A 25,698-nucleotide genomic window follows, 5' to 3' on the forward strand; every position below is an offset into this window, starting at 1 on the left:
AGGGAGACATAAGTTCAGGGCCAATCTGGGCCAGTCCATGTCTCAGTCAATCAATCAAAACAGAATAAATTGATTGTGCTGAACATGAAAAGATTTTCTGGTCATTATTCCTTACAGCATTTGCATCGTGTTAGGCATGATATATATTCCACAGATGATTTTAAGAACGTGGGAGCGTGTGTGTAGAGTATATGCGAAATGTCGAGGGGGCACTTGAACACTGGGTGTGGGGCGAAGGAGGATGGGAGCCACCGGGCGGACACTGTGACGTTAAAGGATGCCTCCATCTAAGCAAGACTACAGAGAAATGAGGGCTGGCAGGGAGATCAGATAACCTGAACGAAGGAGCAACCTGTACAAGGCAGAACATAGGGAGAGGCCCCGGGAAATTTGGGCAGTCCTTAAGTACACTTGAAAAACAGACTTCCCATTACACAGATTAAAGCCAAATGTGAGAAGAATTTCTACTATGCGATCATACAAAGTGCAATGAAGAATTTTCCCTCTTACAGAAAATAGCAATTCATTTTTGATGTCACTGCATAGCTGAATGCCTAAAGTCTGTTCAGTGAGATCAAAACTCTCAGAGCCTGGAGAGATGGCTCCGTGGTTAAGAGTACTTGCTGCTCTTATAGAGGACCCATATCAGAGACTCACTATTCCTGTAACTCCAGCTCCTGGGGTTCAGACCTCTTCTGGCCTCTGCAGACACCCCCCACAACACACACACACACACACACACACACACACACACACACACACAGCTAAAATAAATATGGTTTTAAAGATTAATACTTTTTTCACAAAATAGCATTTGTTTGTCAGGGTAGAAAAATCTTACAGAAACCTTTCTCTCTTAATATGAAATACTAGCCCCTGTTGCAAACTGTAAAAAGCCAGACATGGCTGTGTGGGTCTATGACAAAGAATACATTCAATGTCCCCTTCTGGCCTCTGTACACACACACACACACACACACACACACACACACACACACACACACACACACACAAAACAGCACTTAAACTTCTCTCTTTATTATGAAAAACTAGTCTCTGTTGCAAACAAGTCTCTCTAACTCACCTTTCTCAAGTACTAACCAATCTCAAATGATGATAACATGCCAACATACCCTACACAGTATTAGTGAATAAGTATTTGACCATATGGTCATGTATTCATTACAGTCCATATGTAATCGGTACTTACCTGGACATTCCACACAACTATGATTCCATCATCGCCAGCAGATGCAAATCTAAGAGGCCAAGAAGAAAACTCATTAGTGATAGTTAAGTGATGAAACTTGTCATGTAATATCATTTTAATAAAATTATGTTTGGAAATAGGTATTAATATCTGGTATTTTGTTATAGGAATGTATCAAGGCTATCAGCAATATAGTAATTATAATACATAGATTAAATATTAATAAGACTTTTTAGTATCTTTGTTCATATTAATATATTTGTGTTGGCTTCAATATGCTGATCAAATATTAACATGTTGATATTATATTTATATTACTATTAATAGTGGCTAACAACTAATTGAATTATTCCCTCTGTGTCAGGATTTGTGATACATTTTTTTAAGACTAGCATACAATGCATAAGTCTCATTATGGCGTTTTCCAACAAAGTTTGGTTTTGTTGACTCTTCTCCACTCCAACAGCCTGCTTTCTGCTTTCTCGTCACATGCTCTTCTGCCCCCCCACCCCCACCCCATGCTCTCCACACTCCTTTCTAGCTTCATAGTCTACACTAAAGCTCATACCCACGCAGACTTAAACATTAAAGGCTTGGATCCACATGAAAGAGAACACACAACACTTGCCTTTCTGAGTCCTGGACACACTACTTAATATAATACTTTATAGATCTACCCACTTTCCTGGGAACTTTATAACTCCATTTTTTTACAGCTGAATCAAATTTCATTGTGTACATGCACAACATTTTCCTTATCCATTTGTATGGCGATGGACACATGTGATAATCCATTTCCCTGACATTCTGAATAATCCATCAGTAACATGGATGTGCACATCTGTCTGTGACAGGATATAGAGTCCTTTGGGAATGTATCTAGAAGTAATATAGCTAGGCTCTATGGTAGTTCTACTTTTAATTTTTGACTAAACCTCCACACTAATTCCCATAATGTCTGTGTGACCATACTCTTTCAGCAGCAGTGAATAAGAGCTCCTATTTCAGCACACCCTTGCAAGCATTTATTGTCACCTGCTTTCTTGACAATATGCTTTAAGAGGGAATCTTAAAGCAGAGTGTATGTGGTGTGTGTGTGTGTGTGTGTGTGTGTGTGTGTGTATGAGTATGGGAATTTTCCCAGGGGCCTGCCCTGAGAAGGTTCCTAGAGTCCTGGGGAAGACGTGGGGTTATCTGAGGGAAAAGAATCTACGTACACTAGTTTCTTATGTTCATTTACTTTTTTTTTTTTTTTTTTTTTTTTTTTTGGAGACAGGGTTTCTCTGTGTTGTTTTGGTGCCTGTCCTGGATCTCGCTCTATAGACCAGGCTGGCCTTGAACTCACAGAGATCCACCTGGCTCTGCCTCCTAAGTGCTGGGATTAAAGGCATGTGCCACCACTGCCTGGCACATCTGTTTATTTTATTTCTCTATAACAAACTCGTATCTACACAGCTTCAGTTCCGTCCTGACTGACAGTCAGTTCCTCTCTGTCCCTTCTTTTTCTGTCCTCTCATAGTTTTAGTACACTCCTATGTTTTCAATCTCATCTTCATCTTCAGTTTCTCTGTCCATGCTCATTTCTTCTCTTCCTACTCTCTCGACCTGACCAAATCCTTATTCTCTATGAAAGATCTACCTTGTTCCTTTCTCTCCAGCCATGTGACTCTGCCCTACCATCTACAGAAACTCTGCCTTGGTCTCTTCTCTCTGGCCATGCCATTCTACTTGGGCCAGGAATTCTGCCCTAGCCTTCACTCATACCTGGATATACAAAAACCCTCTGTCCTGAGTCAAATGCTCTGGAATGCCATTTGGCCAGACTGGGGAAGGAAAGTCTGAGCTTCATTTGCACAAGAAACAAAGCTATGCATCTACAGTCCACCTGTCTCCTAGGCTCTGTAGGGGTGTTACCTAATATATCAGCAGTAGATCTGAGAAGTTTAAGCATTTGTTGTATGACCTAGTAGTATATGAGCACACAAGAAATTCATAGCAAGAAACAGCTGAATATTAAAAGATGAATAACACCAAGTATTCCTTGATAACTCTAGAAAAATTCCTTGATCTTTATAGGTATGGCTTTATTATATACAGCTGAATCTCTATAAAATATTCTTGTGGCTTGCAGCATATGAGAGGGAGAGAGATGCATGCTCATGAGTGTAGATTTAAGTGCTCTGTGTGTGTGTGTGTGTGTGTGCGCGCACATGTGCTCACAGAGGCCAGAGGGGAACATTTGGGTATGTTCTTCATCACAGGCACAAACAGCCAAGTCTGGCTTTTTACACAGGTGTAGGAGATCTGAACCCAAATCCTAATTCGGGTAGGCAAGTAATCTTGAAGTCATCTCCCAGCCCCTGAAAGCAGTTTTAATTTGTATACCCTTGATAGCTAAGGATATGGAATGCCGATTTCCCTTTTTTTTTTTTTTAGTTCTATGTGTATATTTGTTTTTTTTGTTTGTTTGTTTGTTTGTTTGTTTTTCGAGACAGGGTTTCTCTGTGTAGCTTTGCGCCTTTCCTGGAACTCACTTTGGAGACCAGGCTGGCCTCGAACTCACAGAGATCCACCTGCCTCTGCCTCCCGAGTGCTGGGATTAAAGGCGTGCGCCACCACCGCCCGGCTTCTATGTGTATATTTGTAACATGTGTGCGCACACATACATGTAGAAGCCAAAGGCTGGCATTAGATGCCTTCCTGTACTACTCTCTGCCTTATCTTTTGAAATAAGGTGTCTCAAAAAGTGCAGCGCTCATCACCTGGCTGGCCTAGCTGGCTGCAAGCCTTGAGGATCTGCCTCCACCTTCCTCCTGCCAGGGGTAAAGATGCACTTGACCCTCTAGACTTTTGTGTGGGTGCTGAGGATCTGAACTGTGGTCTTCAGACTTCTGCGACAGGCACTTTATCAACTGAACATCTTCCCAGCCCCTGGAACACTTACAGATACTCATTGGCCACTTGGGTTTCATGCTTGAGAACTGTCTATTTCATTAGCCCGTTCAGCAGTTTGGGGGATTGATTGCAGCTCTCCCTAGATCCTAGGTATTAACACCTGTCTGAAGCATTTCTGGCAAAGACTTTTCCTCAATTCTTCAGCCATCTGTTCACTTTGCTAATAGCATCCTCTGCTGTGAGGACTTTTTAATTTCATGGATTCCCACCTGTTAATTTTCTGGACTATTCCTTGTGCTATTGGGAGTCATATTCACCAAGTTCTAACCCACCTGTATCTTGAAGTGTGTTCCATTTTCCTATAGCAATTTTAGTATTTCCGATTTTAAATTAAGGTCCTTAATATGTTTTTTTTTTTAATATTTCATTGTGCAGAGTGAGAGATATGGACCTGTCTCTTCAGATATGGATTCTGTCTTTCCACAGGCTGGTATCCAGGTGAGTTAGAACAACCCATTGAATAGGCTATCCCTTACCCTCTGCATACACTTTGACACTTTTGCCAAGCATTAGGTGGCTGTGGCTGCATGGGTTTATTTTTGGGTTCTTTACTCTGTCCTGCTGGCTGATGGGTCTGGTTGTATGGAACTACAGTGGCTGTCTGTGCTGACCACAGCTGTCATATATATAATTTGAGGTCAGGAATTGTGATATATTAAGAACCCTGGAATCTTTTTAGTGATACTTTCACTTACACTAACATTGCATTCTGTAAACTAATTTAACAAATGTTTGTATCTTGTAAATTCCATGCCAGGTATTAAGGGTCCACAGATAAAGCACAGACAGGATTACAAAGAAGAACCTGATAGAATGTAAAAATAAGGTAGATACGGAGAAGATGTTTAGTCTCCCACTGGTTAACACTGTGACGTAAAGCAGTCCAGGACAGTACGCTGAGGAGCTGACTCTCCTGACAGGGATGACGTCCAGGGATGGAGCTAAATTCTATTATTTCCTCTGTAAAGACCTGTCAACTCTGTTTTGAAAGGCAAGACCTCTCCCTTGCTCATCTTGACTTCTTGGTCTTCTTAAAATATAAACTGGGTGAGGGTTGCAGTTTCTTGGTGGTTATTTTCAGTGAAGATATTTCAAATGCACAGAGGTAAGAAAAGTGTGTCGGGGGCCAGGAAAAGGAAGCAACAATGAACTTTGCTAGAGCTCAGTTCCTTTCCACCCTCATTCCCTCCACATTATGTAGAGTAAAAAATCCCATATGTATACCTATCAAGGAAACAGTATTATTCATCATAATGACTATATTATAACAAAATCAAAGTGAGCACTCTTTTCAAGCAGGCCCCCAACACAGTGCTATACAGCAATTACACTCCACGTTGTCAACTTGTTATTAATAACAACACAGCAGTTATTAATAATAATAGAAGCACAGCAGTCTTTAAATGAATGATAATGATTCAGAATTATACCTAAGTTGTCTTCATACTATTATTCCCATCTAGTTGAATTCAGGCTTTTTTAGTAAGAGAAAAAAGAAAGCCAACTATGAACTGCATATAACTGCTCACAGTTAACAACCACTTATAAATGGAGGTCCACTAAGAGCTATGTCATTTGGACAATCTGAGGTTCTTCCCTCCAAGATCAGTAATGGACTCCATAAAACAAGCTCTCCGAGGTCTTGAGTCAAGTCAACAGTCTTGGTGGGAAGCATCACTAGGAGAGAAGAATGAGGAATGAATGGAGACGACTCTGTCCTACAGGACGGTCTCTCTAGTGGACTTCAACCTACATGACGAGCACAGATTCTCACTTCCTCCCCAACACCTTCCTTAACCTCCACCCACTCGAGCTCATGCTCAGCCTCAGTCTCCTGCTGTCTTCACAGGCTCAGGGGACCCCACACTCAGTTCTCACTCAAAACCCTCATCAGATCTCCCACAGTTACGGGTTAGAGATCAAATACAATCAGGCAGATGCTAAGCAGGTTTTCTTTTATTTATTTAAATATTTTTTTCATTTTACATACCAACCACAATTCCCCTTCCCTCTCCAGCTCACCCCCCCTTCCCCCCCACCCCACCCCTCATCCACTCCTCAGAGAGGGTAAGGCCTCCCATGAGGAGTCAACAAAGTCTGGCATATCAAGTTGAGGCAGGACCAAGCCCCTCCCCCCTGTACTGAATCTGAGCAAGACATCCCTCCATAGGGAATGGGCTCCAAAAAGCCAGTTCATATACTAGGGATAAATCCTGGTCCCACCGCCGGTGGCCCCACAAACTGCCCAAGCCACACAAGGGGATGGTCCAATTGGGGGAGGGACAGAGAAGGAACCATTATGGGGTTAGGGAGAAACTTGGTGCTAGGGAAATTCCCAGAATCCCACAAGGATGACCCCAGCTAAGACTCCTAGCAATAGTGGAGAGGGTGCCTGAACTGGCCTTCTCCTGTAATCAGATTGGTGACTACCCTAACTGTCATCATAGAACCTTCATCCCCAGTACCTGACGGAAGCAGATGCAGAGATCCACAGCGAAGCACTGGGCCGAGCTCCTGGAGTCCAGTCACAGAGAGGGAGCAGGGACTACATGAGTAAGGGGGGGGGTCAAGGTCATGATGGGGAAACCCACAGAGGCAGTTGACCCGAGCTAGTTGGAGCTCACTGACTCTAGACTGACAGCTGGGGAACCTGCATGGGGCCAAACGAAGCCCTTTGAACGTTGGTGACAGTCGTGTGGCTAAGTAACTTTTAGTGAAACACTACACATTTTTAATGGAAAGACTATTAAGATGCCTTAGCTAACTAGTTAGAAGCACACAACAGTTCGTGTCAAATGCATATACACCGTTCATGTTCATCACTTCAAAACGTGAGGCTTACAAATTCTGGTGAGTAAAAAGAGAATGGCTGTCCTAAGCCCATATATACACCAGCAGAAGTAACTGATTGAAAAATAGCCCATTAAGTTATGAAAGCAATGTCTGGGAGGGGCGGGGGGGGGGGTTTACCAGTAGAGTTGGAAGGGAGAGACAAAGGGACAAAAATCATCAAAAATATGTTGAATACACTTATACAGCTCTCAAAGAACAAAATTGGGAAAAAAAAATTTTTTAAACTTCATTTTTCTTTGCTTAATGACCTGCTCTCCAAATCCAAATACTCAACACTACCTTGAGTATCAACAGTAATTGCTGGAAGTAAATCTTGAGTGGCTTGGTTTGGGGGCCCATTGATTCCTTTGTATTATAGAGTGAGAACAGTGAGGGCGGGGCTCAAGGTCTTAAGTTTCCTTTGGTATAAGACATCAATTTCTATTGATTCCGCAAAACCTTATAATTGCTTTTCACCCATTCAGAAAGGCTGCAGGTTTAAACTACTTTTTTTTTTTTCCCTACACCCGATTTTTAACTTCTCATTATTGGTTTATCATGTTTGAATCTCACAAAGAGAAATGAGTTCTCCATGAGAGTTGAGGGCTTAGAAATGAGACAGGGAGCACCTCTCGGCCAACTGGAATGTAATCAGCAGCAAACCAAGTTAATTCTAAACAATGCTCAGTGCTAATGCATGAAAGCACAGCCAACTTTTATTGATCAAAGGTCAATTACCCACTTTGTAGATTAGTCAGCCTTTCAGCTTTCTTATATATATTCTATGGCTGACTTATTTATTGGCCATTTCTGTATTTACTGGTACTGCTCCAAAGTGGAAACCATGCTCTGAAAAGCAAACCAATTACTTTGCTACACACTGGCATCTCTCATAAGATAACTAACAAAAGGTTAGGAGGTCATCTGTGGGCTAGAATTATCTATTTAACTCTAAAGATCACTAAAGAGTGGTCATATTACAGCAGCTCATCCAAAACTAAATCCCAGGTGGAACTGTTTGGTGGATTAAAAGGTACAGCCTTGTTGAAGTAGGTGTGTCTCTGGGGATGGGCTTAGAGATTTCAAAAGTCCACACCATTCCCAGTTAGCTCTCTCCACCTCCAGCTTGTGAATCAAGGTGTAAGCTCTTAGCTACTGTTCTAGCTCCACGTCTACCTGCCTGCCATGCATGGTCCCTGACATGACGGTCACGGACTCTAACCCTCTGAAGCTGTAATCCCCCAATAAACTCTTTCTTCCATAAGTAGACTTTATCATGGTGTCTGATCACAGTAACTATGACAAGTACTGTATCTATGAATCTTTATCATGCAGCACTTCCTAGTCTGATGAATCGCTGTGGGTGTAAACTGTTAGAGATGTGCTTGCTACATGTTTTCATTGGTCATTAATACATCCAGAATGCAGAAACTCATTAATGTACACATGACTTGAAGAGCACATAGAATACAAATGTAACAGCAGCAGAATACATTGTCCTCTCGAGCTTTTGAGAAGTATTCCCCAGGAAAGACTGAATTACAAATTATAGGAGAAACTGCAACTTAAAACAAATAGGAATTATACAAAATATGTCACGAGGACACAGTGAACTTAAACTATAAATCAGTATCAAAATGATAGCTAAAAAGTATCCCAAGATATTTAAAATTTTAAAAACACTTCTAAATAATATAAATGGGTAAAAATGTTTGAAGGTTTTTAGATAAACGGAACTGAGAATGCAAGTCCTTATGGTGTCCTTGTTTGTCTCTGCCATCTTGAGTTCAAGTGTTCTTAAATATTAGTCTTGTGTTTTCTCAACTCTAAGACACTGGGATGGAGGGCAGATGCGGGAAAGCGCAAAGTTTATCACTCAGCCCAGTCTTTGGGGGGCCTATGTAGAAGGCCTTCTCTGCTTCACACGTTGTTTTTCATCCACAATGTATGGCAACCCATCGCACTCCCTGCTCCTCTCCCTGGCTGCGGCTGTGCATTCTCAGGGGAATTCCGTGAAGCCTTGCTCCTGCTGACTGATTCGCATCCCTTAGCTACTCCAATGAGCCACGATATTCTAGAATTTCTGTGCATTTGATAAGATTGTCAATCCCTAAAATTGTGGAGATTCCCCTAAACATGCAGTCCCTGGCATCTCTCAGCCTTGAATTAGTCTAATTTGGATTTCCAGAAATTCGTCAAACTCATCCTTTCCATGCTGATGACCCATCACGGAACTGATGGGTCTAAGTATCACCTGCTTTTCAGGCATTTTTGTCATTGTAAGATAAAGTTGATGGCCGGGCAGTGGTGGTGCACACCTTTAATCCCAGGCGGATCTCTGTGAGTTCGAGGCCAGCCTGGTCTACAGAGTGAGATCCAGGACAGGCACCAAAACTACACAGAGAAACCCTGTCTTGAAAAAAAAAAAAAAAAAAAAAAAAAAAAAAAAAAAAAAAAAAAAAAAAAAAAAAAAAAAAAAAAAGATAAAGTTGATGATTTCTTTACATGTAAGAGCTTATACCTGAAGTCATACTTTAATTTGAAAATAAGCATTTTAAAGGTGATTAAATGATATGCTTGTTAAAGGAACAAATAAGCAAACATTTAAGTGTTACAGATCACTGAAAATTGGAATCATTAATGCTATTAATGTAACTTTATCTTTTCATTTTAGCATGACTAATATATCAATATATTGCCTTTAATTAAAACTGGATCCCTACCGCACAAAAATAAACTCTTTGTATTTCTCACACATTCCCACTCTTATATACACCTGGGAGGTTTTCTTAATGTGAAACCAAGTTTGTTGGATTGTTTTTGCTGCATATGTTTTGAATTATTTCTTTTACTTTTTTGAGATTCTAATTTTATCATTTCTCATTTCTCTTCCATCCCTCCAAATCCTACCTTGTACTCCTCCTTGTTCTTTCAGATCCATGGCCTCTGTTTTCATTATTATTTTGCATATATAACAATAACAATATGTTGTTATATATGTGTGTATGTATTAACATATATTCATGAATATGTAAATACAGCCTGCTCAGTCTGTGTAAGGTTACTAGTGTATATGTTTCCAGGGCTGACCATTTAGTATTAGATAACAGTTGGTGTGCTCTTCTTTGGGAAAGACTACTTCTCTCTCAGCATTCCTTAGTTACCTTCAAACCAAGTTTTTAAAAAGTATTCAGGAAGTAGAGGCCAAAGGGAGAAAAGTCTGAAGTCAGTCTGAATACATACTGAGTTCAAGGCTAGCCTGAGCTACATAGAGAGACTTTGTCCTAAAAACTCAGGGGCTAGGAATATAGCTCAGTGATAGAATGCTTGCCTAGAATTTAGAAGGCCGAAGTTCAATGTTCAGAACCATGAAAACTCTTTAACATAGTCTTTGAGATGACATAATTAAACGGCTTATAAAAAGTTACATACATGGAAAAACAAGTTTCACAGGGAGAGGCAGAGGCAGTTTAATAAGGAGCTGTAGCAAACCTAGACGGCTCCACCCTCTCCTATGCTAATTATAAAAGTAACTTTGTCATTAGGGAACCCATCTGTGTAGTCTGTGTATGCACACCCTAGCTGAAACCAGGATGAGTAAGGAAGAGTCCCGGTCCTGCAGGAGCTCGAAATGCAGCATTCTGAATCCCACTACAGGATCCAGACTGAGTCCACACAGGAGTCTCATGGTGTCGATGTAAGAAACTGCTCCTCTAACACCTCCACTCTGAACATCTCAGAACACAAGTTCTTATTTTTGCCAACTGTATGCTGAGAGCACAGCAGAGCTCTACAAAGACTGATATGAAATAAGGCCGTTTCACAAAAATTTGTGTCTACTACCTAAATGTTCATTCAGTATCTGTTACTCATGTGAAGCAATTTCAACTAGGTCAAGTCCTACAGATTCAAGGACAAGGCAAAAAGTGTAATCCAAAAGCCTAAATGCAAATCTTTCTGTATTCAGCATCTGCATAAACCGTAAGGAGGTGGAAAAGCCAAGGGTTGATGCAGTTGTGGCAATACAGAAACCAGTTGCTGACTGCCTCGCTCCCTAACCCACAAGGACTTTCCATAGCATGGTAAATAAATAAAAGGAAGTTGAATGGATACTTCTGCAATGCCTAGGTAAAAACAGGTAAAGCTAAAAGTAACAATTACCATTTCAAATGGGTCTTTGTATACTAGAACTACTTGAAGGGACTCACACAGACAAACACTCAGAAGGACATTGACAGGAATATCGACACAGGACCCAGAGGCATCAGTGCCACTGATACTTCACTAGTTTCACCTGAACATAAACTCCGTTTCCCTTCACTATGGAAAATGGATTCTACGAGCTAGGAAAGCACCTTAATGGTGAAGCATTTGTCTCACACGTGCAAGGGCCTGGGTTTGACGCCCAGCACAGAGGGGGGAAAACTACATTAACACAAGTCCACCAGTTTAATTGTTGAGGTCCACTCTTGCTCAGAAATAGAGCAGAGACGGCAGAGGTGGTGGCTCACACCCATAATCCCTCTGCCTCTGGGAGGCTGAGGCAGGAGGACTGATGTGAGGTGGAAGCCAGCCTAGACTGTATGGAAGACACTGTTAAAAAAAAAAAGGACAGCAAAGTTGGGTGCCTGAAAAAAGAAACGAAAGGAGAAGGAAAGGACATGACTGCCCTAGGTGTGCAGGAGGAGAAACTCTCTTAGAGATAAAGGGCAGAGGTAGAGACAGGGACATCTGGGAGAGTCCAGAGTGGACAGGGGGATTGGGCCATGTGGAGAGAGGGGCAGGGGAAGGGAGCCAGGGGCAGCAGCCAGAAGGCCAAAGGTACAAAAGGGGCCTTAACTAAAAGGTCTGGAGTATACAGGGAAGAGCCTCTGGGGGAAGGGCAGCCCAGCCCCTGAGCTGAGGAGTTCAGGGTGGAGGGCCACATCCTAGAATAGGTAGGGACTGAGGGATGCTGGGAGAACCTGGAGGCCAGGTCCACTTCGATATGCTTCGATAGGCACCTCAGCCATTTGTCCCCAGTTTGAAACTTAACATCAGGAGTGTTTCACAAAGCAGGACTACTGTGGATATCACGCTGTATAAATAAAACACGGATTGGCCAGTAGCCAGACAGGAAGTATAGGCGGGACAAGGAGAGAGGAGAGAGGAAAAGGAGAGGAAGGTAGAGGAAGAGGAGACACCAGCTGCCGTTCAGGGAGCATCATGTAGAGGCAACAGGTAAAGCCACGGAACACGTGGCGACATATAGATTAACAGAAATGGGCTGAGTATAAGGGTAAGAGCTAGACAATGGTAGGCCTGAGCTAATGGCCGAGCAGTTTAAATAATATAAGAGTCGGTGTGTTTATTTTATAAGGGCTCCGGGACTGGCGAGGCTTGGCAGGAGCTGGAGAGAAATTCTCAGCTACACAGGACTTCTACTAGGGGAGGCCTCCATTCCCCTGAACTCGTGTTTCTGTGAGGGGATCCCTACAGCTAGACAAACAGGCCTGGCTCCCTCTCTGCTCTCCTTACAAAGAGGCTGCATTGAACATGATCAGTTCGGCCCTTTCTGGGTTTTCTCTGTGGATTTGTCTGTGAATAGAAAGATCATTCTGGTCTGTTCTTTCTGAGGTAAGCGCCCCTGTGAGTGGGAGGCTCCACTGTCAGGCTCTCTCTGGTGTCTCTAATCAGGGAGGGGGTCTACCTGACTCAGGGTGAAGCCTGAGCAAAGCCGCTGTGTCCACCATCAGACACATCCCTCAAACCTGCTTCTCCTCAGTTAGAACTCTCCTCAGCTCCAACTCTAGTAAACTAGTAATGCACGCCTGTTGATGCAATTCCTGCATTTATTCCCAACCAATTCTGCTCTTGAAGGCACACAGGTGTTAATAACATTGTTTTAACTTTACAGACTCCACACTGGACTGCTTTAAATGGTTCAGTTCACACAGTGCCTGCCATGCATGCACTATGACCTCAGTTGGGATCCCCAGAATGCAATTAAAACTCAAGCATGACAATATATATCACAGAGCTTGAGGGCTGGGTAGGGGCAGGCAAGCCAAAAGGGAGAGTCCCGCATTCAATGAGAGATCTTGTCCCAAAAGCTAAGGTGGAGAGTGATGGAGGTCACCAGCTGGACCGCTGGCCTCCACATACAGAGACACACACATGCACACACACACACTGCATATATACATATATATATATACATATATATATAACATAAATACATAAAAATATTTATAATTCTAAAACAAAAATACCTTTTATATTGGCATTTTCATTCCTTCTATATCAAATACATACTTTCCATTATGGCGAATTTAAATGTATACGAAGATGAGGAAGACGGTATAATAAAAAAACCGTGTACTCATCTCCTGTACTTATGAATGCCAATACTGTTGTTTGTCCCCACCCAGGCTCTCCTTGCAGAATGTTCTACAACACATCAGAGCTAGTGTGTGCCGCTTCATCGGGAACACAGGCTGCTGCTCCAGCAGAGGAGGGTTCACATGGGGCGATGCGGGGGTGTGAAAAAAAACATTCAGCACGTGTGTCACCCCAGACACTTCTTGCGACAAAGTCAAGGAAGGTGGTGAGAGAACGCCGGAGGAAAGCAGTGCATTTGGTCGCCATGGAAAGAATGTTCTCCACGGTCAGTTTTGTGCACCAGCCTGGTTCTCACCACCGCCAAGGCTGAGCCTCCCCTGAGGGCAGCTGGGCAATGTGACGGGGAAGGTTCTGGAAAGCCTCTGTCTAAGTAAACTGAGGACGTTTCTGCTGTCTGTGGTTTTACTTTGAACTTTTTGAGGTGTAAGTTAAAAGCTCGACTTACAAAAGAACCTGCTTCCTCACAGAGGCTGTCTTCACTGGAGAAGCCGATTTGCATTCCTTCAGCCTTCAATGCGTGCTGACACCACCTCGCTCCATCTTCTGCACTAACGGTCAGTCTCCTTCTGAGCGCCAAGGAGGGCGACATCAGCGAGAACCACTGCTCAGTGTGTACCCTTTATCTCCCACTATTTATGACTCTCATCCCACATATGTGCTTTCTAGATATGGGGGAAATGAGATTATTGATATTTTGCTCTCAATGCGGTATTGAGATTTAGCATTCCTCATTCATTCCCTACTGGCAGGATAGTAATCAGAATGAGAGCTCCCTCAATCAGCTGCAGTCTCGCTGGCTATTTAAATGCTGTGTGTCTGCTTTTCTTCTTTGTTCTTGAAGCCAACCTGCAGTTCACTGCATAATGACTAAAAACAGATGCAATTGTAGCTGGAGTTCTCCAGTCCTGCCTGGCCCGCGGTCAGGACAAATCTCTCTCACCCGCCAGTCCCGCAGACGCTCAGACCCAACCGAGTAAACACACAGAGACTTATATTGTTTACAAACTGTATGGCCGTGGCAGGCTTCTTGCTATCTAATGCTTCTATCTTAAATTAACCTATGTCTATTATTAGTCTATAAGGTGCCACATGGCTCATGGCCTTCCGGTACCTTACATCTCGCTTCTCATGGCGGCAGCTGGCAGTGTCTCTCTTCCTCAGCCCTCCACTTCCCTGAATTCTCTTCTCTGCTTGTCCCACCTATACTTCCTGCCTGGCTACTGGCCAATCAGTGTTTTGTTTATTAACCAATCAGAGCAACACATTTGACATACAGACCATCCCACAGCACGCAATCGTTTGTCCAACTGAACACACTGGATTTCAGAAGAACTGAAGGCCAACCTTCCCTCTGTGTAACAGTTCTCTGAAGCAGGAAACAAACTTTGTTTTAACCTTTCCACCCCTGTCAAAGAAATCAACAGGAGCAGCCCCCCTGCCGTAACTCTTCGGTATCCGTCACCCCTAAAGGCGCTGCCCACGGACATTGACTTTCCCAACATTTTCATGTACTCAGTGGGCACATTCCCCTCACTGTCTCCCAGGGCTTTTAAGTTTACTATTAGAGGCAAGATTCAGATAAGGTCCATGTATTACCATTGTTGTACAGACTTCTAAAGTTGCTTTTAGTCTACGTATTTGCTCTTCATATGATTTTCCTTGCAATTTGTCCTGCCAAGAGTCTTCAGTCTGGCAGTATTCTTAAGTCTGTATTTTGCTGGCTACATCCCTGAGATGTCATTTCACATGTGCTTTTATCTTGTGTTTTCAGTAGATTGACCTATCTAAATCTAAAGATGTCACTAGATTCCAATTGGATCTGTTAGTAAGGTCCCCTCATAGGCAATCTGTATCCTCCATCATGAAATATAACTGAAAACTATATATGTTCTCAAAAAAGGAAGTCCTTTTGTGTGTGATGTAAATAACCATCCATAATCATTAGAAAAATTATTTCACTTGAGGAGACTCATAGTATATAATCCCCAAATATACCTAATGTAATTATTTACAGCAGAAGGTAGTTGGAAAGAAAGGAAAGAAGGAAGGAAGGAAGAAAGGAAGGAAGGAAGGAAGGAAGGAAGGAAGGAAGGAAGGAAGGAAGGAAGGAAGGAAGGAAGAAATGAAGGAAGGAAGGAAGGAAGGAAGGGTCTACCTACCCCATCCCTCTGAAAACAACACGGACCATCTTTGTGGAGGGTAGCAACCTTCTGACTGGAGATGGGCTGGGACTGATAAAGCCTACACACGCAGACTTTATTCACTCATTAGCTCTATCCAACCAGTAGTTTCCCCAAAGTGTCAATCTGTCTTCTCAGGATTCACCACAAGAAACTCACAGTCCCAATCCTTTGCCTTGCCACCTTCTCAACACACTGATTGTTCTCCTTGTGATGCTAAACAAACCCCAAGTTTTAAGTACAGTTGAGTTACTCATCATTAAGAACTTGCTGTTCTCTCAGTAAGATACCACCTTAGGGTGCTGGAGAGATGGCTGAGCAGTTAAGAACACTGACTGCTCTTACAGAGGACCAGAGTTTGATTCCCAACAACCACAGAGTGGCTCACAATTGTCTTTAATTCAATTCCAGGGGATCGGATGCCCTCTTCGGCCTCTGTGGTACCCAGCATGCAAGTAATACAAAGACATACATGCCAGCCAAATACCCAGATGCATAAAAATAAATCTGAGGTTCTCTTACCACCGCCCCCCACCACCACACTCATGGTACAAGTTTCGTCACCACCTTGAGTTTATTCATCACTGAGAACTCTGGTATGCAGGCATAATGCACACATTACATGTGTATTTCTCTTGTTAATCAGTTTAACCTATGAAGCTTCTGCCAATAAACCTATGATGCACACAGAAAAACGCTTTCTTTATACCCCCTGCACATCAGAGGTTACAAAATCATGATACTCAATTCCACTGTTCTTCCCAGCTTCAATTCTTCTACGGGGAAGATTTTTCTTTCCCTTCCAAAATATTACTGATACTGATCCTAAGACAGTTTAAATACAAAAAGCAGTAAAGGTCTTGATTTTGGTCCGTTATCAATTTCATTCTCCTACAGTAAGCAGTAAGTTCCCTTTTTTAAGATCATTATGAACACGTAGGATTTAGACATGTGTGAGACGCTGCAACTCACCAGTTATTTCCTTATCCACACTCAAACTGCCATACAGGTTTGTGAACTCTAGTTTAAAGATATTAAGGATTAAAGCAGTGATTTTCAAATAAGGTTGTTTTTTTTTTTTTTTTTTTTTAGCTGAGGAAGAGTGATTTTACCTAGACATTATACAGCTTTACTGCTAAAAGCTTTATTGCTTAAAGCTGAAATGTGAGTATACAAATTCTGTGTTTATCCCCAAATTTAATGATGCTACGGCATCCAGCAGCTACAATGTTCCCACTCTTGTTACCCTCTCAAACCTTACATGTAGCTAGCTGAACAAAATGTAGCGGCACTTCTAAAATACAGTCAGAAGACAAAAACTGCACCAAGAAAAAAAGGAGAAGGTGGAGAGACACATGGCAAATGACAAGGCCACGCTCTGAGTCACTCCACTAAAGAACACCCCAAAACAACAGGCACATTTACACATCACTTGAGAATCTTGGACCCGAACGAGGTCGGTTTACTCGGCATTAAATTTACATTATCCATTTACTGGCATTAAATGGGCTTTAGAAAAATCTACCACAGTAAGTCAGAATGCCAGACACTCTAAAAACTTGCTACAAAGTCTGTTAATAACTGTTTGGCTCCTGAAACTTGTGATAAAAAGGGTTCTGTTTATAGCTTTTCCCAGGTATAGCTTCTTAAAAAGCTGCCCAAAGGCCCACATGACTGTGTTTACACAATTTAAAAATTGCCTAACATGCAATATTGGAAGTATATCAGCTCCAAATAAGCACCTTCCAGACTTCAGGAGGGGACTAGCTGCCCAGCTGTGAGGAACGTGTTGTCCAATTGCGTCCAGCTGTGGACTTCAGGTCCATTTCAAAGTCAAACTGGACTGGCTCCAGGGCTGGGTACTAAGCAAGGCGTTACACTGGGGACCTGCTCTGCTTGATGAATCTCAGCACAGGGCCATCCAGGGCAGTGACGCAGCCCTCACTGTTCTGTCCAGAGAATGCACCCAACGACTCCCCATGGGGCACAACCAGGTCTCGTCAGCATTCAGACAGCATCCTCTGTCCGATCCTGCTTTGTCCTTTTTTCTAATAATGCATACACGTAACATTACTATAGTGTTTCTATGGGAACCTAGAATGCAAGACAGTCTGCCTCCTTAATTTTACTGAACTCTCTATGATCTTCAGAACAATTTTTAAAATTGTTTTTCTGAGACAGGATGTTAGCTTACAGCCTAGAGCTCAGTATATAGTCCGGGCTGGCTTCAGACCTTCTGATCCTCCTGCCTTGGCCTCTCTGATGCTACAATTACAGGCACCTGCCACCTTCCTCAGCTCTCTGAGCCATTTTGATTACTGATTTCTGTCCTCTGAATGTAGGAAGTGAGAAGGGATATTCTCAACTTAAAAATACCTTCTTAAAGGCAGAGCACACTTTTCGCTCTCAGTGGGTTGCCAAACCATACTGTCTTAGAAACTCAGCTTCCCCAGCTCCCGAGAAGCACCTTTTCCTGCAGTCTAGTGTTTCACGGGTCATCGGCTTCTTCTCCAGTCATGATTGTCATCCTATATAACCTTGTCTGCTTCCTGGAGGAGCCAGGAACGGGCAATGAGCAACAGAGCGAGCTAGCCTCAGACTGCGCTGTGAGCTAGTGTGATGTGTCAGCCAGAACACCGCATGCAATTTCAGCACAGGCCATGTTCTGGAAGAGTCTTGCTGAGGCTTAGCCTTCTGAAGAAGAGCTCCCAATCAATATGACCCTCACTTCATGTTCAAAAAATACCAAAGAAGAGAAGAAAAGGCAGCTGTCTGTTAGGTGATATACGGGGATTTATCTGGTATCTTCAAAAACCAATCGAGAAAATTTTCCACTCACTGATTTTAGGTGAGCCACTGAGAAAACAAGAAAATCCTTCTGCAAAATTTTCAATCAGATGATATTATCTAAAGACCTGAAGCGTGAAACCTGGATTACAACAGCTGGCCAACCAGAATGTAACGCCTACAAAAACTACAAATAAGTAAATAAAGAAAAAGTGTAACACGGAGAATTTGTTTAAAAATTAGGTAAGTATTTTCTGGAAATTAATAATGTGCTAACACAACAAAGACAATCCCAACTATTAGAAATGAAAACATCCCATCAATAGGCACAAACATTATTTATTAAATTTCTTAAAAGCACTTTGGGGGCTGGGCATTGGCTCAGCTGGTACAATGCTTGTCTGGAATGCATGAAACCCTGGGTTCAATCTCCAATACAGGGGGTGTCAGGGAGGGCACTAAACTTTACAGGAAAATCATTGACAGAGATCTAATTATTTTCCTAATATTGTAATTAATAGATTTTTCATATATTTGTTATATCTTTATTTTTGAGGATTTTTTTGCTATAGAATAAATTTTTTAAAGAACATAGAAATTCAATGTTCTACAGGTCTGCAACTGAGCTTTTTTAACTACATGTAAATTCTGATACATTGATGACTTGATCAGAAAGAACTCAAAGTGATTTGGGAAGGTCCATCACCACTGTATTGCGAAGGGCAAAAGCCTGGCTTCTTGTCCATTCTAGACACTGAAATTCACTGCAGCACATAGCAAACAGGGCCATAAACTACCCCCTACCCCTACAGTCACACATACAATAGGATCTAGTTATCACACATGGAGCACTGATTCACCTCGGTGGACCTGTATCACCTCTTACACGACCTGGTCAACGGAACAGCGGCAAGCATGGCATCAGCAGAGACATGTCTGCTCTGGAGCTGGCCCGTCGATGTCCCAACTCCACTTCACTCCGTGACAAGCACCAGGAAGGAGAAAGTTGCCATTCTGCCGCCCGATCTCACCTTAGCCAGCCGACCAGCTGGCCACAGACACCCGCATGGACCTGATTCAAATCCCAAATGAAAAGACTTGACCAGGTGAGTCAAGTCAAAACCACCATCCGACAGAATAAAAAAGCTAAGGCTAAGTACGTGGTGTTTGCTTTGCTTCACACCAGTAAGTTTGGGGTGACGCTTGAGCAACCAACCTCTGCTGCTCTCAGCTACAGCTCTGACTGGGTACAGACTGGTCCTGTCCTTAACGAGCTGAAGTATTCACGAGTCACGTGAAAAAATGTACTATCTGTCAGCACTTACTCAATAACCACTACCCCACAACTCAACTCTGTTTTCAGATTCTTCTGACTATGTAATAATAACCTGTCATATTACATATATATCATAAAGGACAGACAGCACGAACATGGAATCCTAACAGTCTGTATACACCTTAAGGGTTACATCCTGAGAGGATGCTCTATATTTATTACCTAGTCTTACAAACAAAATGATTTTAGTATTCCTTAAGGCCTATATAATAGTGGCTATAAGTTATTATCTGGATGTTTTTAACTCAGCAACTTATTAGGATAAAATATGACACATGAAACCAGCAGTTGCTCAAAACTTCCAGCTTTCAGAAATGCTGTTTCCCACAGAATTGGTCATTTCAATAGATAAATATTATACTTCCAAAGATTTAGTGAAAACAAATACTAACCAAAGGCATATGCAGGCTGTGTTACACTGCCATGCTGGGACTTGGTTATCTTCCAGCACACTAAGAAAACAATGCAATCTGGCTAGTAACACCCATAAGAGGCAAATCTTTTCAAAGGTTGAGACATACCATGTAAGTATTTTGTTGGCCTTGGCCCTCAGTTCCTAGAAGGGGGCCTCTGAACCCCTGGAATTTCCTTAGTAATGGAAGTGGCTTCAATGCTAGTGGATGACTTGGTCTACAATAATGTGGCAAGGTAGTGAGCTATGCCGAAGAGATGAGCCGTGAGAAGTCTCGGGCTCGGGAATACCACAGGAGAGCAGACCGACTTTCCAACTTCCAAGGGAAGGACCCGAGTGATGTGATTATGACTCGCTGCACAAACACGCCTACACGGTGACGCCCACTCAAAAACTGCAAGCCCAGCGCTCCAGTGGGCTCCCATCCTGGCAGTCCACACGTGTATCAGGAAGGCAGCCAGCCCCGAGGACCTGGAGCTTCTGCATTTGGGACTCGACCTCCCTCTATGGCGATCTATCCAGCAGATCCTGATGTCTACTTTATAACAAAACTGTAACCATGAATTAGTACAATTCTTTGCTGAGTCCTTCCAATGAATTTTCAACCAAGGAAGCAGTTGGGACCTGTAGCTAGCTGGTTAGATGATGTGGAAACACAGACAGTGGCTGGCATTCGAGGTGAGGGGAATGCTGGGAAGAACTCTATCTCTGAAACTTGGCCTAACTTCATTTACATCAGAATTATGCTGCGGGCTGCAGGAATATATCATAAGAACTCAGCTGGTTATGGCAAAGTCACTACCTGGAGGGATCAGGGAATTCCTCCAGAGGAAGCCAAATCCCAACGAGTTTTTGGTGTTACTTGACTTGTTATATATCAGCTGTCTTCTGTTATGAAAATCATGTGTGCCTTCATGGTTTTTCCAATTGACTTTCCCCTAAGAAGGGCTAACAGTGTGGACTGATCACTCTCTGGACATACACATTCCAGGTATTTGGAGAACAGCCTCAGGAAAGGCTTTCTCTGGAATCAGATATTTCTCTTAGCCACTTTCAAGGACTACAGGAAACACCACCCAGGTGTGTGCCCAACTTCCAAGGACTAACAATGATAACAGCCCACATGCAAGTCTCCTGACTTAAATTCCACAAGGAGACACCGCCCAGGGGGGGCACCCAACTTCCGAGGACTAACAATGATAACAGCCCACATGCAAGTCTCCTGACTTATGGTAAATTCCACAAGGGGACACCGCCTAGGAGAGGTCGATGTTAAGTAATAGCTTTACACAATTTAGCTCGGACCCTCCCTTTATATACCGGGACTTCCAGGGCATAGAGGAGGAGAAGAGAAAAGAGAATGGAAGAACGAGATGGGTAAGAACTTGAGAGGAACGAACGGAGATGGGGAAGAACTAGATTGAAGGGCTACAGGAGAGTACTAGAGGAACGAGATGGAAGATGAGGAAGAGCCAGATGAGAGAGGAGACCAGAGAGGAGCTGATAGGGGAAAGAACTAGATAGATGAGAACCTAGAAGGGACAGAACTAGATGAAGGAATTAAGATAGAACCTAGAGGGGACAGTAGATAAATATAGAGAGAAATCAGGCAGGAAAGGAGCTAGACATGAGAACAGAACTGAAGCTGTGTATAAAGGATGTTATGCCAGAGGAATTAAAGGAAGTGGACGATAGAGCTCTGTGTGCTGAGATTCTATTTCCTGAAAATAGTCCTCGCCGTTAGTAGTTCTCTCTCCTGAGCCCATGGGATGTATAATATTAAGGCTGGTCCCTCAAATATTATACAAGAGAATTAAACTATATATAATAAAAAATTTGAAAAGACGGTCACCACACAGCAGTAGGAGAGTGACAGCAGTCACAGCAGCAGGCACAGCAGCCCAAGAGAAAAAAAGCAGTGAAGTCAGCAGAGGGACCGACCGCAGGGACGGCAGAGCTGGGGCAGCTGAGGGCGGGCTGCAGGCCAGCGGCATACGCTGGGGAGTTACTCCCTCAACAGCTACCTGTCAGCACAGACTGCGTGTTAAGTCACTGTGCTGAGTTCTGAGACTAAGGAATAATAAAAATCATAGTAAGTAAGAGCAGAGTCCTCACTCACAGCACTTCAAGATCAGGTTAGGAAATTACACCATCAGTGATGTAAGTGCAGCTAAACGGGCTTAGCGATAAGCCCAGCCCTCGGCCCTCAGACCTGAGCACCTGTCTCCACTTGCAGACACAGCAGACACCTCTTGCAGGCCACCCAGGAATCGGAGAGCAGCGTATGGCTTTAAAGGGGTTCGTCGATGACAGAATTCAGGTGGAAACCTTACTTCACCGGCCGCTAAACCAGCGGATTCCAGCAGGTGCCTAATATTTAAACACCATATTTGTTCCTCAGATTTGATGGCCAGAAATTCTTTTTTTTTTTTTTTTTTTTGGGGGGGGGGGGTTCAAGACAGAATTTCTCTGTGTAGTTTTGGTGCCTGTCCTGGATCTCGCTCTGTAGACCAGGCTGGCCTCGAACTCACAGAGATCTGCCTGGCTCTGCATCCTGAGTACTGGGATTAAAGGCGTATACCACCACCACCGGGTCCCTCAATCAAATTCTTAAAATCATTTGCTTCTTCTAAACTATATGAATATTTCTAAAAACTCATGACAATTTTTTTTCAAAACATCAAATAAAAAAGCAAGCAAATATAATCTACAAGTCCCCGGACGTGACAAAGTGACACTGGGCTTAAATGAATTAAACATATTGTCATCAGGGTTCAAAGTCCGTTTCAACTTTCTACTAAATGTTACTACTTCCAGTTGGTTGTGTCTCTCTAATTATCATCAGAATCTTAAATTTTCTTTTTACAAAAGATGAATTAATTTTGAAGTTGTTTTTTTAACAGAAATGTTCTCAAATGTCTTTCAGAACAGTGGCCACTAGCCGAGGTAAGCTTCTTACCTGTGGTCATCCAGCTGCACCAGGAACCGGACAATGTCATGATGGCCTTTCAGAACCAGCAGCTCAGTGTAGGGGTTCTGACTTTGGTCTTCTCCTATCGTCTGCAAAGCAGCTTTCTTGTCATGGGAAAACAAAGCAAAAACAGAAAGATAACGCGATTTATAAAACTGAAGACTTTTAAAAGCCACACGCTATGACATTCTAATACTAATACATACGTTTCTACACTGTCAGGTGGATAATTTGCCAGTTCTGCATGGAATTATTTCTCTTACCAAAAACTTTTAGTATTCTTAAGCCACAGTAAACTTGCAAACCGTAAATTTTATTTTGTTGAGTCTCAATAAGCCTGACTTTAAAACTACTGGGCCAATCCAATACAATTTTTTTAGGAGTGTTTCTCAATCAAAATTTGTTGGAGACCAAGGAGACAGCTCAGCAAGGAAAGGCACTTGTCACTAAGCCTAATGACCTGCGTTCCATCCCCGGGCCCTTATGATGGAGGAGAGAACTGACTCCTACAAGTTGTCCTCCGTTCTACATGCAAGCACGCACACCACAAGCATTTGGAAGATGTCTGCTTAATGAATAAAGATAGTAATGAAATAATTCAGACTCCTGGTTCCACTCTGGACAACCAGATTGATAAAGGTAGCTCCACCATGCCGAGTGTTATCTGGAAGGCTGACAGCAGACACTGTGCTAAGGACACACGCTGAGTAACTTAATTCTCAGGGAAGGTCTTATCAACCCCATTTCTGGAGTCAAACCCCTGCACAATTTCACCAAAACAAAAAAGCTTTGTTATTAAGAAGGTTTCCTAAGTTTGACATAAGTGACATTTGGGACTAGCTAAGTCTTTGTTACTGAGGCCTCTCCTGGGTGTTAGAATACTTCCAGCACCTCTCTTTTCCACACACTGCCCCCATCACACCTGACCATGGCCAACAGCAGACACTGTACTATTCTCGGGGGACAAGATTACCTCAGGATTGAGAATCGCTTAGATTGGGAGGCTGAAGGTAATGTTCTTGCATGTGTTAGGGAAAATCAGGGGTAGATATTCAAGGCAGTTGCACAACCAAGGTACTTTTACATGAACAAAATGTAAGAACCAGTATGCATTAATGCTTTCTGAGAAAGTCCACCCCGTGGTGATGGTTTTGCTCTCATCCCGTCTCCCTTTATCAGATACTCAATTATGGAACCTGCTTCCCACAAGTGACAGTTTGCCAGGCATGACCAAACTGGTTAATAAAAATACTATATTAACCAAACAAGCAGGTTAATTCAAATTGTCATATATATGTTACGTGACCATTCAATAATCAATAATTCTTCCATAACCTGAAGGATTTCAGAATCATATGAAATAAGTGGTTTTCTTTTGCTGGGTTTTTTGCTGTTGTTGTTGTTGTTTTAAATCACGGTGTCAATGACAAAGCCCAAGGGGTTAAAACTGCCAAGTTGTTCGCAATAATCCTAACTGTAAAACGCTTCCTATGAGAAAGAAAATGTAGCACAAACTGTTCCAGGTGGCACACGAAACAAATTTCAGACGTCAACTTTTGTAAGGTGTCAAAATCATTTCACTATTTCAAGTAAATGTGACAATGAGACCATACACGTACTAAATACACAAATATCATTTCCTTGACTTGGTTTCTCGAAAAGCAAGTAGTTAATTCCACATTCCTTAAGCAAATGCCAGTCCATGTAGGCAAAAGGTGCTGGTTTGTAGGATATGTCCCACTTTTCTGAACTGACACAAGTTGGCCCTTACGCAGCCCTCTATTTCCCCAGGCTGCTACCCACTTCCGGAGGCCCTGCCACACCCTGCCCCGCCCCTCGGCCGGCCCCGCCCCGCCCACCCCACCGCCAACCCGACCGCGCCCCTCAGCCAGACAGCCCCGCCCACCCCACCCCGCAGCCAACCCGGACCAGCCCGCCCGCCAGCCCCGCCCACGGCCTGGCCCCGCCCCGCAGCCACCCAGGCCCCGCCTCTCAGACCGCCCCGCCCCGCCCCGCGGCCTGGCCCCGCCCCGCAGCGAGCCCGGCCCGCGCCGATTACCTCGGCCAGGCCCTGCGGCTCGCGGCCTCCCCCGATCAGCCAGCGCAGCATCCGGCCCGGGGCGTCGGCGGCCTCCGCAGCGAGGACCGGCGCAGCGCAGACGCTGGTGCTCCCTCCCGGTGAGCCGGAGGCGAGGCAGCGGGAAAACAGAAGTCTAGTTCGGGAGCCCGCACGGAAAGCCGCCGCGGCGGAGGCGAAGGTGCCGCGGCCCCAGTGAGCACGCGCGTGGGGGCCGTGCGGTTGGCGCAAGAGCTCAGGGCGTGCGGGCGCCCCCTGGTGGACGTGCGCTGCGGCCACCACACTGAAGGGCCTGCCTTGTCCAAATGCTCTGGAATGCGCACCAGGAAACCTTCCCGATTTCCCGAGAGCCAGATGGAGAAGGTGTGCCTGCAATAGAATTCTGCACCTGAACAAATCCAGTGGCGCTCTCGTACATCAAAAAAAGCAGCCAACATTGTGTGCTCCCGTCCAAGTACTGTGCCAGTGCGGTCTGCATAAATGCTCACACAAATAACGCTTTGCTTGTTATAGATGAAGAAACTGAATCGCTTAAAGATTAGGTAATATGTCTAAAG

At 43.5% G+C, this 25,698-nt stretch overlaps 1 protein-coding gene across 2 annotated transcripts in view; it reads right to left on the bottom strand.

The window, feature by feature from the left end:
- Wdr41 (WD repeat domain 41) overlaps nt 1–25,348 on the bottom strand; it is a 50,339-nt gene extending 24,991 nt beyond the window's left edge. Inside the window, exons 1-3 of one of the 2 annotated variants that reach the window (XM_028871659.2) lie at nt 25,124–25,346; nt 23,053–23,168; nt 1,211–1,259 (exon numbers count right to left, since the gene is read on the bottom strand). In XM_028871659.2, coding sequence (XP_028727492.1) covers nt 1,211–1,259; nt 23,053–23,168; nt 25,124–25,174 — 216 coding nt within the window. In that variant the 5' untranslated portion in view covers nt 25,175–25,346. Of the gene's footprint in view, nt 1–1,210; nt 1,260–23,052; nt 23,169–25,123 lie in introns of both variants that reach the window. The other variant, XM_037209498.1, reaches the window with a different exon arrangement.
- Between the last annotated feature and the right edge of the window lie 350 nt (nt 25,349–25,698).

Source organism: Peromyscus leucopus, chromosome 11 (genome assembly GCF_004664715.2).
Source record: "Peromyscus leucopus breed LL Stock chromosome 11, UCI_PerLeu_2.1, whole genome shotgun sequence".
NCBI lineage: Eukaryota > Metazoa > Chordata > Mammalia > Rodentia > Cricetidae > Peromyscus > Peromyscus leucopus.